We start from the raw sequence: 16,276 nt of genomic DNA, 5'->3' as shown, positions 1-16,276 counted from the left end.
TTGTTTTGCGAAAAGGTTTTGTTGTGTGAATATAGTAAAGAAGTGCTCTTTTATTTCCAGCGTATGAAGAGCTTTTTCTGCTACTGTCTGGGGTTGCGAGAAGAACCCTTGCAACTCAACAGATTGGTTGAGATGGAAGGGAGAAATAACTTTAGGAAGGATTTGTCCTAAGAACCACTTTGTTATGATGGAGTTGTAAAAATGGTTCTTGAATAGTTAGTGCCTATAACTCACTGACTCTTCTGAGAGATGTGATGGCCACAAGGAAAGCGACTTTCCATGTGAGCAATTGTAGCTCACATTTATGTAGAGGTTCGAATGGAGGACCCATTAATCTAGTGAGGACGATATTTAGATTCCACACTAGAGAGGGTGGTACCCTGGGAGGAATTATTCTTTTGAGGCCTGCCATAAATGCTTTAATGGCAGGTACCTTGAACAATGGCAAATGTTGTCTATTTTATAGGTAAGCTGCCATGGCAGCAAGATGTATCCTAATTGATGTGTATGCTAGATTACATCTTTGAAGATGTAGAAGGCAACATATGATGTGTTGAATGGGTGCATCTAGAGGAATGATTGTGTTATTGGTACAGTATATAACAAATCCTTTCCACTTGGCTGCATAGCAGGCTCTAGTGGTGGGGCGCCTAGCCTCTCTGATAACGGCCATACAATCAGGTGGAAGATTGAGGTAAAAAAAATTCTTGGACTTCAGGAGCCAGATCGCTAGGTTGAGCTGTGCTAGATCTGGATGTCTGATCTCTCCATGGTTCTGCGTTAAGAGTTGTGGGGAGAGATGTAGTTTTTGGTGTGGGACTACTGATAGTTCCAGTAATGTTGTGTACCATGGTTGCCTTGCCCATGTTGGAGCAAGTAGCATCAATGTTAGTGACTGTTGTTGCAGCTTGCGCACCACTCATGGAATGAGTGGGAGAGGCGGGAAAGCGTGCGCAAATCTGCCTGACGACCAGTACATCCATATCGCATTGCCTTTGGACAATGGATGTGGATATCTGGCGGCGAAGCTTGGGCCTTTTCTGTTTGAATGTGTGGCGAAGAGATATATCTCTGGATGCCCCCCCATTTGGAAAAACAGTTGAAGAACTTGTGGATGAAGTTCCCACTCGTGAATCTGTTGGCTTTGACGACTTAACAGATCTGCTATCTGATTCTGTATTCCTGGAAGATGTTTGGCTTAAATTAATATGTTTTGAAGAATAGCCCACCTCCATATGCTCTGTGCTAGTTGAGAGAGCTGCAGAGTGCGTCCCCCCTTGTTTTTGTAAGTAATACATTGCTGTTATAATGTCCGTCCAGACAAATACAGCTTTGCCTGATATGTGTTTCTGGAATGATTTTAATGCCAGAAAGATTGACAGTACCTCCAAATGAATGATGTGGAGTAGCTTTTGCTGAGGTGTCCATGTGCCTTGTCTGGTGTGATGTAGTAGATGAGCTCCCCAGTCAGTGAGCGATGTGTCTGCTGGTAGCACAATCTGTGGAACCGACTCTAGGAACGGTCACCCTTTGGAAAGGTATTGGGTGTTCCACCATTCCAGAGAGCGAAGTGTGCAGCCGTCCACCAACACTAGATCTGTTATTTGACCTTGCGCTTGGTTCCACCTACGTGCTAAGCATTCCTCTAAGGAATGCGCATCTGGAGTTTTGCATGTGGTATTATGAATATGCAAGAGGCCATCATGCCCATTAGTTGCATAAGCACTCGAGCTGGAAGTGAGTGTTGCAGCTGGAATTTTGTGATAAGGGCTTGCATGCTTGCTATCCTGGCTGGATTGGGATATGCAAGGCCTTTGGAGGTGTTTATTGTGGCACCTAGATATTGTTGAATGTGGGACGGTTGGAGGTGAGACTTTGTGAGGTTTATTGTAAACCCTAAGCCGTGGAGTAGTTGAATTGTTGTGCATGTGTGATTTACACACTGGGTATGTGACTTGGCTTTTATGAGCCAGCCGCCCAAGTACAGGAAGACGTGAATTTGTTGTCCTCTTAACTGTGCTGCTACCACTGCCAGACATTTTGTGAAGACTCTGGGTGCTGTGGTGACTCCAAATGGAAGAACCCTGAACTGATAATGCGGACCGTCCACTACAAACCGAAGATATTTCCTGTGAGCAGGGTGAATGGGAATGTGGAAGTAGGCGTCCTTGATATCTAAGGTGGCAAGGAAATCACCTTGTTTGAGTAGAGGAAGGACTTGTTGAAGAGTGACCATATGAAAATGGTCTGACTGTATGTAGAGGTTTAATGGTCTGATGTCCAAAATGGGCCTCAGGGTTCCGTCCTTCTTTGGGATGAGAAAGTATAGGGAGTAAACCCCTGTGTTTTGATGATGCAGGGGAACTGGTTCTATTGCATGTTTTGTAGGAGGGAAAGCACCTCTTGTTTTAGAAGTGTTAAATGCTCGGTTGACATTGGACGCTGTTTGGGTGGTATGTTTGGGGGAGTTGAAGTGAGTTCCAGACAATAACCGGATTGTATGATTTGTCTCACACACCTGTCCGTGTTAGTGGTGTTTCAGACAGGTAGGAACTGTAACAGTCTTCCCCCGACCGGAGTGTAATGGACCTGGGGGAGTGGAGGGAAGTCATTGTTTGGAGGTGGAGGCAGTGCGAGTATTGATAATTTTGCCTCTACCCTTGTTGTTATTGCCCCTGTAGCTTCCTCAGTAATAACCTCTGGTAAAGAAGGTCTGGGTAAGACGTTTATAGGAGGTTGAGGAATTGTCAGTGGTAAAACCTCTAGAGGTGCCCCTATAAGAGGAGCGACGAAAAGAACTGGGAGTTTGCGATTGCAAAGCTCTCATTGATTTGGCAGTATCAGTATCTTTTCTAAAGATGAATCTACACTTGGCCCAAATAAATGTTCGTGGTCAAAGGGTTGGTTCAATATAGTAGTTTTAACTTCAGGTTAAAACCCAGAAATACGTAGCCATGCATGTCTGTGTAAAAGAATACTGGTATTGCTAGCTCGGGAGGCTGTGTCTGCAGCATCCAGAGAACATTGAATAGACGTATTAGTTAAAAGTTTCCCTTCCTGGATGAGATCATTGGCCCTTGTTTTATATTGATCTGGAAGGTGTTGTATTTGGGTCTCTAGTTCGTCATAGTGTGCCCTATCATACCTAGCCAGCAAAGCCTATGTGTTGGCAATTCTCCATATGTTGGCGGCCTGAGATGCTGTTCTTTTACCAGATGCGTCCAACAGTTTTAATTCCTTATCAGGCGGTGGAGCATCGCCTGAGGTCTGAGAGTTAGCCCTTTTCCCGGCTTTGGAGCCTACCAAGGAATCTAAGGGAAGCTGCCCTTTAATATAGTCAGGGTCAGCTGGGGAAGACTTGTATTTCTTTTCCACTCTTGGGTTAATGACTCTAGCCCTTACAGGATCTTTAAAAATGTCATTAGCGTGTTAGATTACCCCTTTTAACATTGGGGTAATGGAAGTGGACCTTTGAGATGGTGCAAAAGTGTCCATGAGGAAATCTTCTTCTGTAGGGTCTGTGTGCATATTCACACTGTGGTATTCTGCAGCTCTGTGTATGAGCTGAGTGAATCCTATCAAGTCCTCTGGAGGGGACGGTCTAGATAATTGTCCCATGGGTCATTTGGGATATTAGGATGAATAGGTTCTCCTAAAGGTTCATCATCCCTTCCGTCCCCTAAGTCATCCTCATCATCCTGAGGTGGAGGAGATTGTGAGGGTACTGGATATGGGATAGGAGAGATGTGGTGTGGGGAGCAGGTGGAGAAGGAATCCTCAAAGGAGAAGTAGCAATGTCTCTTTTCTTTAAAGGGGGTGGAGATGGTGCAGGTTTGTCCATTTTTCCTTTTGTTGGAAGGACTAATTTTAAGGTGACCTGTCTTTAGATCTATTTTTTTCTATTTTTATTATGTTTTTTGGGTTGGATCAGTTCAAAAAAGCTCCTCCTGTGGAGTGTCTTGCTTCTGCGCCGATTTTTTCTGGTCCAACTGTTTGTGTGGCACCAGTCTTGGAGTTGTATTATGCTCCAAAGGTTTGGAATCAGGAGTTTTCCTGGGTTCCGAAGGTTTAGTTTGGAACTGGTTGTTTGTTTGGTTCCAATTATTTTTCCGGATCCGAAGGTTCGTGCCAGTGGATTTCCGTGCTGAATGCGCCTATTTGGAACCAGGATTCGGTGCGGACAAAGACAGTGGCTTCTTTTTGGGTTTGTCTTTTTTCGGTGCCAGGGACGGGGGATGAAGTTTCGGTACTGAAGGTAGGCTGCTTCTCAGTGGTTTCTCTTTCTATTTGTCTTTTTTCGGTGCCGGGGATGGGGTTTCGGCACTGACAGTAGGCTGGCTCGATCCCGAGTCGCCTGAAGGCTTATGTGTTGACTTCTTTGCCGGGCCCGATGGCGGGGCGTGGGAAGTTTTGTCCCGGTGTGCACATAAGGGGTGGTACCAAAGCCTTTTTATGAATGGGTGGGGGGGGGTCAACGTCAGTACTTACGACCCGCTGCCCTGGAGTGATGTCTCGATGTCGGAGTCGTCGGCTTCGGAGGTGCTGAAGTTGCCCTCTTCGATCTGCCCCTGCACATTGATACCTTCTTGGAAGATATCATCCAGTATCGATGTTGATGATCGAGCCATAGTTCTTCGAGCTCGACAATCCCGTATTGTTTTCTTGGAGCGGAAAGAGGCACAAGCTGGACAGTCTTTGGCCTCGTGCGCGGGCGAAAGGAAGAGGTTACACACCTCGTGAAATCAGCGTGTGGAAACTTGGATCTACATTGAGGACACTTTTTGAAAGGAGTCCTTTACAGGAGTCAAAAGGCCTAAAGGCGCAGATAGGCCCGAAGGCCTACGTTGATGACCCGAATCGAAGAGATTCAAGTTTGTAAAGATGCGTGTCGATTGGGAAACGCGATCAAAACAATACCGTGGAATGGGTTAAGGATTGCGTGTTGAAAGGTAGATCGGTAACGACACCGAACTGGAGCGCGACAAACACATCCGAGCCCGATGGCGGAAAAAAACAATCTGATGATGGAGTCGATGCCCATGTGCACTATTGTCCACAGGAGGAGTCACCTATCTCGTGACTTCCAAAGACTTCTACCAAGACAACAACAAAGTGCAAACATCCGGGTTCAACACCAGATGGCGATCTAAGCACAGTGTGTGATCTGCAGCTCATATGCCTCAAACTATTGTGTTGCCCTCTATGTGTAAGGTCTTTGGAGGATTTTGCTACGAGTAACGTAGATCTATAAACGAAGACTACACTTTTTGTTCAAATAAAATATGTCTGGTTTGTGTTTTGTGAGGAACTGGACTACATTTCTCTGCAGGAAATGGAAAAAGGCTTTGAAATTCAGATGGTTTCGGTGGATTAGCTGACCACAGACCATGGGTGCTAATGCTCTTGAGGGAGCTCCATGGGTGTTCACATATTCTTTTGTCAGTGCTATCTGAGTGTGTTGTGTCCAGAAGGATGGCTTTTTACAATATTTTACTAATGAAACCACTAAGGGAGGAATTCAACAAAAAAAATTCAAATAATGATCGTCTTGTATTAAGGTTCTCAAACTGAGTTCTAACGATCAGCCAGATAAATCTAAACATCTCACCTTCAGATGGGTCTAAAGGGGCATGTGTATGCAGCGCCTGACAAAACTAGAAGATGGTCTCTTCTATAGAATTCATTCTGTCCAAAGGATGAAATAACAGTCCCAAGGATTTGTCAAGAAAGCTACTATGAATAGTAATTTGTGAAACGTTTATGATGTTCTGATAGTGCTGGAGAACCACAAATTGCATAAAGACGCATCAACGATTGACGTGGCTCGACGCCTTTGAGCGGTTTTTTGTTTGGCATCATGGAGGATGCTTGCGGCTGAGATGATCTTTCTGTCAGTGCCCGACCTGAGGGTCATTGCCTAATGAGACCATACTCTAGGCTTGATGTTCTACCTCGTTGAGCGGGACTACTTAGGGCGATTAAGCAACTGACCCCTGTGACACCAGTGGGACTATAGGAGTTGTTTTGGCTTACTGCTGTGATGGCTTAGGAGGCAGATACTCGATGACTTGTACTCGTTGGAAACAGGCCCATTGTGCATTCTGGCAAGCCATGGGGGCAACAGCCAGGAGCTAAAACCTTCAGAGGCCTATGACGTCAAAGAGCAAGTCGTCACACTGCCACCCAAGCAGTTAGCTCAGGGCTTGTGTAGGTCTTCAGCTCTGAAGATCGGAAGTCTCTGGCGTTGCCTGGTGCTGCATTTTTGTGATGAGCTTAGCATCTCTCCTATGCCTGGAATGTTTACATCCTGAATGGGCAACTGAAAGTGCCAAAGGCCATTTCTGCAATTGTTTGTGGCCTGTCCCAAATCTTTTTTATATAAATATGCTGGTCCCATACCACACCTTCCTTCTACATTGACAGCACATAATCCTCTGTGACCTGAGCTGTATGCCAACAATAAATAACAGAGAATCAATGGATGACAGTTTAATCGAAAAAGACATAGAAATATTGTGTGGATCAGAAAACACTACTCCATATGCGCTGTTTACAGCTGGGCTTCAGCAGGAGGGAAAATGTCTGTTTTTTGTTGCCTACAAGGGCCCATATATACAGACCATCAAACATGCAATCTCTCAGGCACACTCACGATACATGTACAAAGACTGTACAAAAACATGTTTGTGTAGATGGAAATGGTTGTGGATAGACATGGAGATCTTTCGCTCTTCTGTGGAGGAAATACATTTGGGGTGGAGAAACTGTGGAGTGTCATTTTTACCCATTTAATACTTAGCCTTTCCTAGGGTAATGAGTAATAGAATAATTCAGTATCCATGCCCATTCAATGGAGACAATTGCAATTGTGAGTAAAAGCCTCTCTGGAGTATTATGTGATCATTGCAGAACTGCATCGAGAACTGCAGAGTGATGAGACACATACAATGCATGCACTGTGATTGTGGATTGAGCAGCACATCATGGGAGGCTTCATCTTAGTAAAAGTGAGCTACTAGAACTAGATAACACGCCATGGACCAGTCGAGAGAAATCTTAGGAGGAATTTTGGAAATGGTTTTCGCTGAAAGAGAGGGGAATATGCACTGGGGAATCTCAGCAGGAGGGGAGGAGTGGTTAACAAGTGTATAGTTATTTTCAAATGTGTCTTTGAAATGAATGGTAAGAATACTAAAAAAGCAAGAAGCAAGAGTAAACCTTGGACAATGTAGGTACTCTATAGCATGTACATGCAGGAGATGGCAACCCAGCTTGGACTACAACAATATTAACAAAGCAAAGGTGACTCTCAAGACCATGGGGATGGGAAGGTGTCATATAGTTTCCAAGCTACTGCAGGTTTGTGTACAGCACACTGAGTCCATGCACCCCCTCAGGATATGTCATCTTATAGGCCAGCTAGCTCACAGTGCCACAATAAGCCCTCCTAACCCTAGGCGGGTAGCAAATGGTTTTGGCAACCACTGAACACGACAACCCTGATCCCCCAGGAATCATGGTAACAGATCTCAAAACCTTTTGCTCAGCCAAGTGTGCTCTCCTTCCCTCAGAGAAATATACAAGGAATATATAGTGGGATGTTTCCAATATTTATTGAACCAACGTGATTCTAGGACAGTGAACAGAAAGAAAATTTCCACCACCGAGCTGTAACAATGTATATATGCAAGCATATAAAACAATATAGAGATCTGGTGCTTAAACTGATCTTGGCGGTGCAGTTCTTTTAGATCATTCCAAGAATCTCTGCAACACTGAGAATGTGAAGAAGTTGATACATGAAGGGCTCCTTGTGTATACTACTATCGCTGCCAGGTGTTTCTTTAAGGATGAGTAGGATAACACACTGTCTAGCAGGTGAATGCTGTAGGTCAATACTGTCTCTTGTTTTGTTCTTGTTTCCATCTTAGTGTTTGTGCATCAGTGGATGTACCTCTTCCATTTTGCTTCATAACATGTTTGTGTGGTATGTTTCCTTGCTTCTCTAAATATTTCCACTGTCACGGTAGCTGTTGCAGACACCCTAACACTAGATACTCAGGAGCTAGGCCCCTAGGTTGAGTCTTTGCTGGTTCTGGGTGGTACACTTTCCCCTTTTGCATTGGTAGTAGATCATGTTCTGCTTTGATCATGATTATTTGTTCATTGCACATCTCCAGTAGGTCTGAGTACCAGGTCTGTCTGGCCCACTGTAGTGCTATGAAAATGAGGTTTGTCCCTGGTTGACTGTATGAGCAAGGTTATCAAATGAGCTACAAAAAGAAATTAGTAAATCTGAGAATGTTATTGTTTTAAAGAATTTAAAAGGCATGGTTGTGAAAATAGTCCTCCATGGAATGAGCATTAGTGACTGGATACCACAAGGTTTACTGGTGCTATACAAATGATTTGACTAGGATTAGAACTGAGAAAACAAAAGTACAGCTCAAAATTGTAAATTACCTAGTGGGCAAAGCAAGCAGAAAAGGACAAAGCGATGGAGACTTGCAGTCTTTATCTGCTATCATATTTCCTACTGCTCAGGACATAACCTAATTCCTGCAAGAACAATGGCCGAACCATATTTGACTCTTCGTAGAAATATTTATGTGTCAAACATACCAAAAAAGAATAGATGTGTACTTAGTTGGTGCTGGGGCCATTTAGGCTTCATGCCCACTTTTATCTACCCCCTGCAGTGGAAATCACATCTAAGATAGATACGGTGGTAAAGTGTCCACTTATACCTAATCTTATCTGAGGATGAAAGACCATTTAAGTGGGAGAAGTGAGTAGTGTGTTCATGCCCATTCAATCCTTGGGTGCGTCTCCTTTACGAAATCACTTACACAGGATGAAGTAAAACTTCAGTCTGCTCGACATCCCATCCTTGCGCTCTTTAAAAGGATCACTTATGAGTAACAATAGAGTACAGTCTGGGTTTCAATTCCATCTCCTGCTTCTCTGAATAAAGTGTATACGGAATGCTCATTCCATCCTTGGTCTTTTTATAATAGTCATGTAGCACTGCAGTTCAGTACTTGCATCTATCCAGGAATGACATATGTCACTTTTTGTTTTGTTTTATATAGCGCAAACTCGACCAAAGGTATCAGAACACTTTACATAAGCACAAGTTGTGTTACAGATGGACGCATTCATTTTGTCAGGCACGGAGAGACTAAGGGCCTGATTACGAGTTTCGGCAGTGCGCGAGCGGGCGCGGCACCACCACCAAGTTCCTGTACTGTCAAGACTCACTGCCACCCGCTTGCCCGATTATGACAGATTATGACTTAAAACTGGTCTGGCAGGTGGGCAGAGTGGCGATCCCTCGGCAGTGCCTCTTTCAAAGGCGACAGTGCCATTGAAAAATGCACTGCAATAACAGCGGCGCAAAAGGTTCCTGCACGGCATGGACTGTAACGTCCATGCTGTGCAGGAACTGGGGTGCACGCACACAGGGTGGTAGTGCATCCACATGCCGTGAGGAATCATGGGGCTCCCTTTGTTTTCTCTCAGCCACGGTTTTCATGGCACTTCCGTGGCTGGACCACCACTGCCGAGCCACCACAATTCTAGCGGTCCTTGTAACTGGGCCCTCAGTGAATTGTCCAGAATCACAGGATGTTGAGCGTCCCTGCCGAGACTCGAACCTGGTTCCCCAGCTTTGAGGTCAACCACTCTAGATGCACGAATTTGTTAAAAGAACACCCAGGACTATAAACATAGCCATTGACAAATATGGACAGCTCGGAAAATCCCAGCGTTTTGCTGCAAGTATTAACTGTACCATGTTTCATTGTGAAGACTCAACTAAAATTATGAGAATTTAGTTTAACTTTATGCTATTTGCGGCTTTCAATGGAAAAAAATAAGTTTGGCATAATGCAACAAAGCAGATAAAACTGTGCATTCCATATTTCACTTTGCAGACTGGGATATCAAATATTTTCATTAGTCTTTGTTTTAAATCACAGGAGACAACGATTTTGAAAGGCACATCTTCTCACCGTGAGGTCTGTTAATAAAACCGCAGGTGTCATTTAAAGAATTTGGAGAAGGGAATACATTCCAGTCCAGTGGTCGCGACACTAGCGCACCTCTCTTGGCCAATCAATTGCATAGACAGCAATTGCATTTTAAGTCAGACAGTAATGTTCCTTACCTTAGCTTTTGGCTAGTGAGTGGAGCAAACTGCGTTTATTAAGCCTACCTACAATACGTCGCCCTTTATACTATTGGTTTAAGAAGTTAAAGGGGGATGGGCATCACAGGAATACTTACAAACCATGCAGCACTTGTAGATATGTATGTTTAACTCGTATTTTACATTTCATGATGAGCTTCTCTGATGCCCATTTGAATTGTACTGGAAAGACACTTGGAAATAGATTCTACATTGCAGGGCATGACACACTGGTTTTCCCATTCCACCTCTCAGACCGTCAGTTGAATGGAAACAGATACTTGCAGAAGCATAAAACTTCTTCAAATCAAAAATGTGTTTAAAAAAATACATTCCGATCATTTGAATTTGTTCACTGATCAATTTGTCATACACAAAAGTACTAAAAGGTTTTGACAGCACCCATTGTCCTGCTATACTCCTTCCACCCTCTCTGATAGTCTATTAACAATTTTCCCTACCAAGTTCAGCTCTAAAAAGTAATACATGGCTTACTTACCTTGGTTTGTATCATTCTCTGGGGAATATTGTTCATAGCATTAGAAAGCCAACCTTCAAGGCTTTTTGCAAAATTTCGAATGGCTTGGGTCAAGGCACCTAGTCATTGTGGAAAGAAAAACCAGAGGGTTAAAGGTCACAAAGTACATGTCCTGCAAAAAAGCAACTCCCCTGGACTCACGACACGCGCATTCCACATCCATGAGTTCTACCAGAGTCCCAGCCTTAGAGGCAGATGGAGTGTGAGGCAGAATGCCACATGCTAACAACAACAATTCTATTCGCAATCTTCCTGCAGTCTAAGCATTTCCCCGGGTCGTGAACATCAGTGCAGGCCATTCCCATTGATTTAAACTAGTAAGGACATTACATACATTTTCAAATTCCATTCAAACAAACACAAATCGACGACAACAGCCATGTTTTCAACACATTAATACTTTACATAACAGAAAGCCATACTTTAATAAAAAAGTACATTTTCAAAACACTAACCACATGTGCTAAGAAATTCCTAAAGACCAGTCTTTTTTCCCAAAAAGTATTTTCACTGTCGTAAATAATTACATCTGCCTTGAAAGTTCATGGAATATGCACGTTCAGCTAAAGTGGAACAAATACCATGCTGCTCGCCTCTAAGGTCCATTCTTTCTTAGAAGCAAACTTTCTCCATGTATTCTTGTGAGAACAGCCTCACGACACAGTACCAAGTCCTGTCTTCAAAGGTACTGATGAAGTCCTTATCACTGCACCTGAACAAAGTACGGCATAAAACATATACCGCCCTGCAGCACAGGAATGCTGCATTTAGATATTCTGAGTTCCGCCCCTTTGTCTCTTCACTGTGAACCCATCAGAGCATACAATATGGCTGGTTGTCATTCCTAGCGACTTCTCAATGCTACTCATCGGTACAGTACTGCAGACTATACAGCATTGCTGGATGTAGAAGACTTAGTCCTATGAGTTGCTCTGCTGTTGCTCCTCTGTGGATCTCTAAGACCAATTCCTAATGGCCATTTATTTGCCAATTCTGGAATGACTATACAGTGGGTTGCTGCATGCTGCTCGTGAGTGGACTACTCAGAGCAAGTATGTCAAGGCTGGTTATGTAAAGTTCATTCCTATGGATGTTCCCTGTCTGGATTGACTCCTAAGGCATGTATTGTGGCTCATTGCATAATGCTGCCCATTTGTCACTCCACAGTAGACCACGCAGGACATATACAATGGCTAGTTCTAAGCTGCCCATACCTCTGAGTTGTTCCTTTTTGCTCATGAGTAGAACTCTCAGACTCTAGAGTGCGGCTGATTGCAGAATGTCTTTTCATCTGGGTTGCTCTGCTGACGCTCAAGTTGCCGACTCACATCACACAGCATGGCTATTTATACAATGCCATTCACATGAGCCGCTCTACTGCAGCTTCTCTACAGATTCCTATCTATGGTTGGCTGCATAACCTTTGCCGCTCCTGGATAGACATACAATGGGTTACTCCCTGCTGTACCTGGGTGGACCCATCAGAGCCTGTACCATGGCTAGATTTATAATGTCCATTCCAATTGGTTGGTTCCTTCCACATCTGAGAGGACTTCTCAGCCATATACCACACCATAATGCTGTCCCCATGTTGCTCCACACGTAACACCATCAGACCCTATCGTATGGTGGACATCCAAGGCGTAGACAATGGCTGCTCTTATAATGGTTGCTTCTGATGCTTCATGGTGAACCTAGATGAACATATACTACAGTTAACTGCACAATACCCATTCCTTTTGGTTGATCCCTCACACTCCTGAATGAACTCCTCGGATCATATGGCCTGGCTGATTACATAATGATCATTCCAATGGATTGCTCCTTGGCCACTCCCGAGTGTCACGTCTGGGTACTTTTGATGCCCATACTTAACATGGTTTAAACTGTGCGCTAGAGAACAATCAAAAACTTGTCGGTATCTTGTGTGCTGCACCTTTTCTCACACATTTCTCCTATACCCATGAGTGAGTGCAGCAACATGCTTGCTACAACAAGGTTTGCTCAATCTCTGCCATAGACACACAACACAAAAGCACTTCCTGCATAGGCTATGCTGCACCTTCTATCCATCCACACTGTCGCAGATAATGATTAAATATTCTATTTCTCACTCCTTCACACTTCAATTTTCAATGTAGTCACTGCAACAAAACTTGCTAAGAGCACAACTCAAAACACTAACCACATAGGCCACATGACAGACACACTCTCTTCCATCTACAGCATTGCCATGGAGGACAGTACTTCGGCGTATTATCAAGGGTATTAAGTGAGAGACACACAGTTGCAGACAATTCCACAGCTCTCCGACCTTTTTCAAGGCCATCTAATATTAAGAAAGATAATGTCTACACAAAGTAGGATCGTTAATAGTCATATTTTGCAAAATGAATTGTCAAGTACATTAAAATTTCAGGGAGTGCAGAACAAGAACTAAGAGAAAAATAAACGTTTTAAAAAAAACTTTTTACAAAACAAAGTACGTCTTAGGTTGTAGCTCTGTCCATGAAAATGCATATCGTGAAACTTTATAAAATAAAACCACATACTAGGAATAGGTCTTAGGACATCAGGAATGAGAATTTCCACCAAAGCTTGGTACATCACATGGTCACAGTTACACATCCACTTCAAGATAGATTCGTTTTTGCAGAGAGCTATCAGTTTCACCGTCGGTAGTCGACTTTCGATTTCACTCAAATTGCTGCATGAAAAGATTTACAAAGAGTGAATTCGACGTTATCAGTACATTGGAGAAACAGCACTATGTTTACACTGTTGAAATATTTTCAGCTGAGAGCAATGGTGCAAAATCACAAGGTCTGACTAGAGAAAAGACTAATTGAGGCTACCAATGTGCTAGCATTGACGGGCCAACATCCTCAGGTTCAACACCCCGATTCATCAGTTGAAAATCAGCGTCTAAACCGCTAGAACATGCTACAGGACAGACAGCAGCCTCATGTCTGAGCTTCTTGTGGAAAGTCAAAGGAGTGAAATCTGAGGAGTGGAAGGCGACCGCTGGCAGTCAAAAGAAACATATCTGTCAAACATGACACACAATACTGGTAATAGACTTACATGCAACTCATCCTCCTCTTCACATAACCATTACAGGAGCATCGGTAACAAATGATAAAGACGCATGCATTGGGCCAATGCAATTTACAGTTAAATAGGCCTCTAGTGGACAGCTGCTCTGACCGATAGGAAAGTCATTTAAAGAGTACATTTGACAGAGTGAAAGGGAAATTGCATAGGTGGCAACTCAGCAGTTTTTGTCTGTAAGGAAATCAAAGTTTGCACTATAAAGTGTCAGGGTATGAGGAATTTATTCTCCGTGGGAATCTGTTGTATTGGAGCATTCACAATGCAGGCTATGGTATTTTGGATAACTGTAGCAAGCTATGTTTCCTTACGATACATGGCATCACAGTTGGCAAGCTGATGGGTCTAAACGATGAGAGTGCTGGGGCAGGTCTTGTTTCAGCTACCCTTAATGGGTCATTGGTCCTGTGATACAGTAAAATCAAGTAAGAGCTGGTCAAAAGGAATAATTGTAAATTTTGCTCCACCAGTTCTAATCCTGCTACAAAACAACCTGTACCCGCTACTCTTTGTGAACTTGAAGATGTAATCAGTGGAGTGTGAGGCCTTGAACCAGGAGCTCTTAAGGAGTTAAACTGATAATGACTCATCCTAGTTGTTGATTAGGTATCATTTCAGGAATGCCAATGGAAGTATGTCATAGGGGCATTTGCAGTATAGGATCTGTGGAAGGAAAGGACCGTCCTACTGAACTCTGCTGGATGAGGTACAGTATCATCCATCCAGAATGCACATACATGAGGGTGCTTCCAAAGAAGGATCAGAGTTGTCAATTATACCAGTTCTTTAAAGATAGAACTACTCATGTGCATTATGCAACCTTGCCAGATGTTCTTTAAATCGGCTTCAAAACGGAGGCAACACCTCTTGTGAATTCCCAATTTTCCATACGGTGGTTAGCAGGAATGACTGGACATACAGAGATGTAAATCAATGTTGCCATTTCAGCCAAGTGTTAGCATTTTATAGCCTGTCTCTACAGAAGCATTTATTTCAACTGCGTTGATGCTCAAGAGATCTTCAATTCCTATAAGTCAGCTGTTGCCTTGGCCACAGGACCTACTCTGTTTTTTTGCTGCTTTGTAGTTGATCTCCTAGATAATTAGTACACCACCCTGATTTGACTGGCTTGTCAACGGGCTACAACAATACTGCCCCATAGGTGTCTGCCCACTTATCCAAAAGACCCTAGAAAGGACAGAATACCTTGGTCCTGAAGAGACCCTGCACTGTAAAAGGGTCGAAACGCAGTGGACTGTTTTTGAAAGTGAACCATTTTAACAGCTCTGACTATTGTACACAGAAGCTGGGATCATTACTAAGTTAATCTTTGGTCGCCTTTTTAAAAAATTCTGTAAACCAAGCTGTAGACGTTACATATTTTTCACTGTTTGTTATATGGTTCCATTTCACTTGGGGACACAAAAACACTATTGTTTTTTCTTGGTCTGTGTATATATCAATTTGAATTTTACAAATCTGATAAAAAGAATTAATGTGAACACAAAGTCTGCAAGGCCCTCTTTCTTTCTGACATCACCTTAACCCGTTTTTGTGATTGCGATTGTGCATTTGATTATTATTATAGATTAGCCTAACTTTCCGCTGGAACTGTTGTTTCTGTCACACATGAAATGCCCCTTGTTCTTGTTTTCGCCTAGAACGGACAGAAGTAACTGTTTTCAACATGAATTTTCTTTTTCACAATCACAATATATGACCTTGGCTTTCCAAGTAATGACCACGGTACCTTTTCCTTTGGATATACATCAGGGCTCATTATTTTCACCCATGTTGTTTACTTTATAAAGTAGGCTTGTTGGACACCTTTGGTTTCCAATGACAATCTAGCTCACTGGAGTTACTAAGTGGAATGACCAGAACCAGTTAAAGCTAAATCCTGACTAGACTGAATCCATATTCTAAACAGCAGGGCCTACATGTGTTCATCTTTTAATTATCTAATGTGGGTTGGTGGTATCACAGTACCAGAGACAGACTAGGTCATCTGACATGTTTGTGGGAATTGGCATACCAAGTGTAGGCTGCACAAACTCGGTTCATCACAAGACCTGCAGTTATTAATCCACGCCTTTATCTCAAAACACATGAATCATAGTAGACATGCACATGTTGATTATATTCATGCAGAACTTTGTAAACTAGCTGCTGGATAGATGGTGAGACACTCCCCTGTTTAATCCTATTACTCACTCTCTCCGTAATCTGCACTACATTCCCCAAGGTGTGTCATTCAGATCATGGTAGTCATTGTTTGCTTTTATGAGGATTATTACACATCATAACCAACAATAATCAGAACTAACATACCTGATGGCTGTGCCTAGTGATCATGACCTCATACTTTTAGGGTGGGAGTGATCTCGAATATGTAAGTGCATATACCCAGAAGTGACATTGAGCATGTCCTCTGTTGC

The 16,276-nt window shown here is 43.1% G+C and overlaps 1 protein-coding gene across 2 annotated transcripts in view; it reads right to left on the bottom strand.

Moving 5' to 3' along the window:
- The window catches only part of RFX3 (regulatory factor X3), a 638,508-nt gene that overhangs the window by 52,005 nt on the left and 570,227 nt on the right, over positions 1–16,276 (bottom strand). For both annotated transcript variants that reach the window (XM_078675714.1, XM_078675716.1), the window contains 2 exons: positions 13,280–13,434; positions 10,689–10,786 (listed from right to left, as the gene is read on the bottom strand). In XM_078675714.1, coding sequence (XP_078531840.1) covers positions 10,689–10,786; positions 13,280–13,434 — 253 coding nt within the window. The remainder of the gene's footprint in view (positions 1–10,688; positions 10,787–13,279; positions 13,435–16,276) is intronic.

This window comes from Lissotriton helveticus, chromosome 2_1, assembly GCF_964261635.1.
Source record: "Lissotriton helveticus chromosome 2_1, aLisHel1.1, whole genome shotgun sequence".
Lineage (NCBI taxonomy): Eukaryota > Metazoa > Chordata > Amphibia > Caudata > Salamandridae > Lissotriton > Lissotriton helveticus.
The sequence above is the reverse complement of the archived record's forward strand: the minus strand, read 5'-3'. Positions and strand labels throughout refer to the sequence as shown.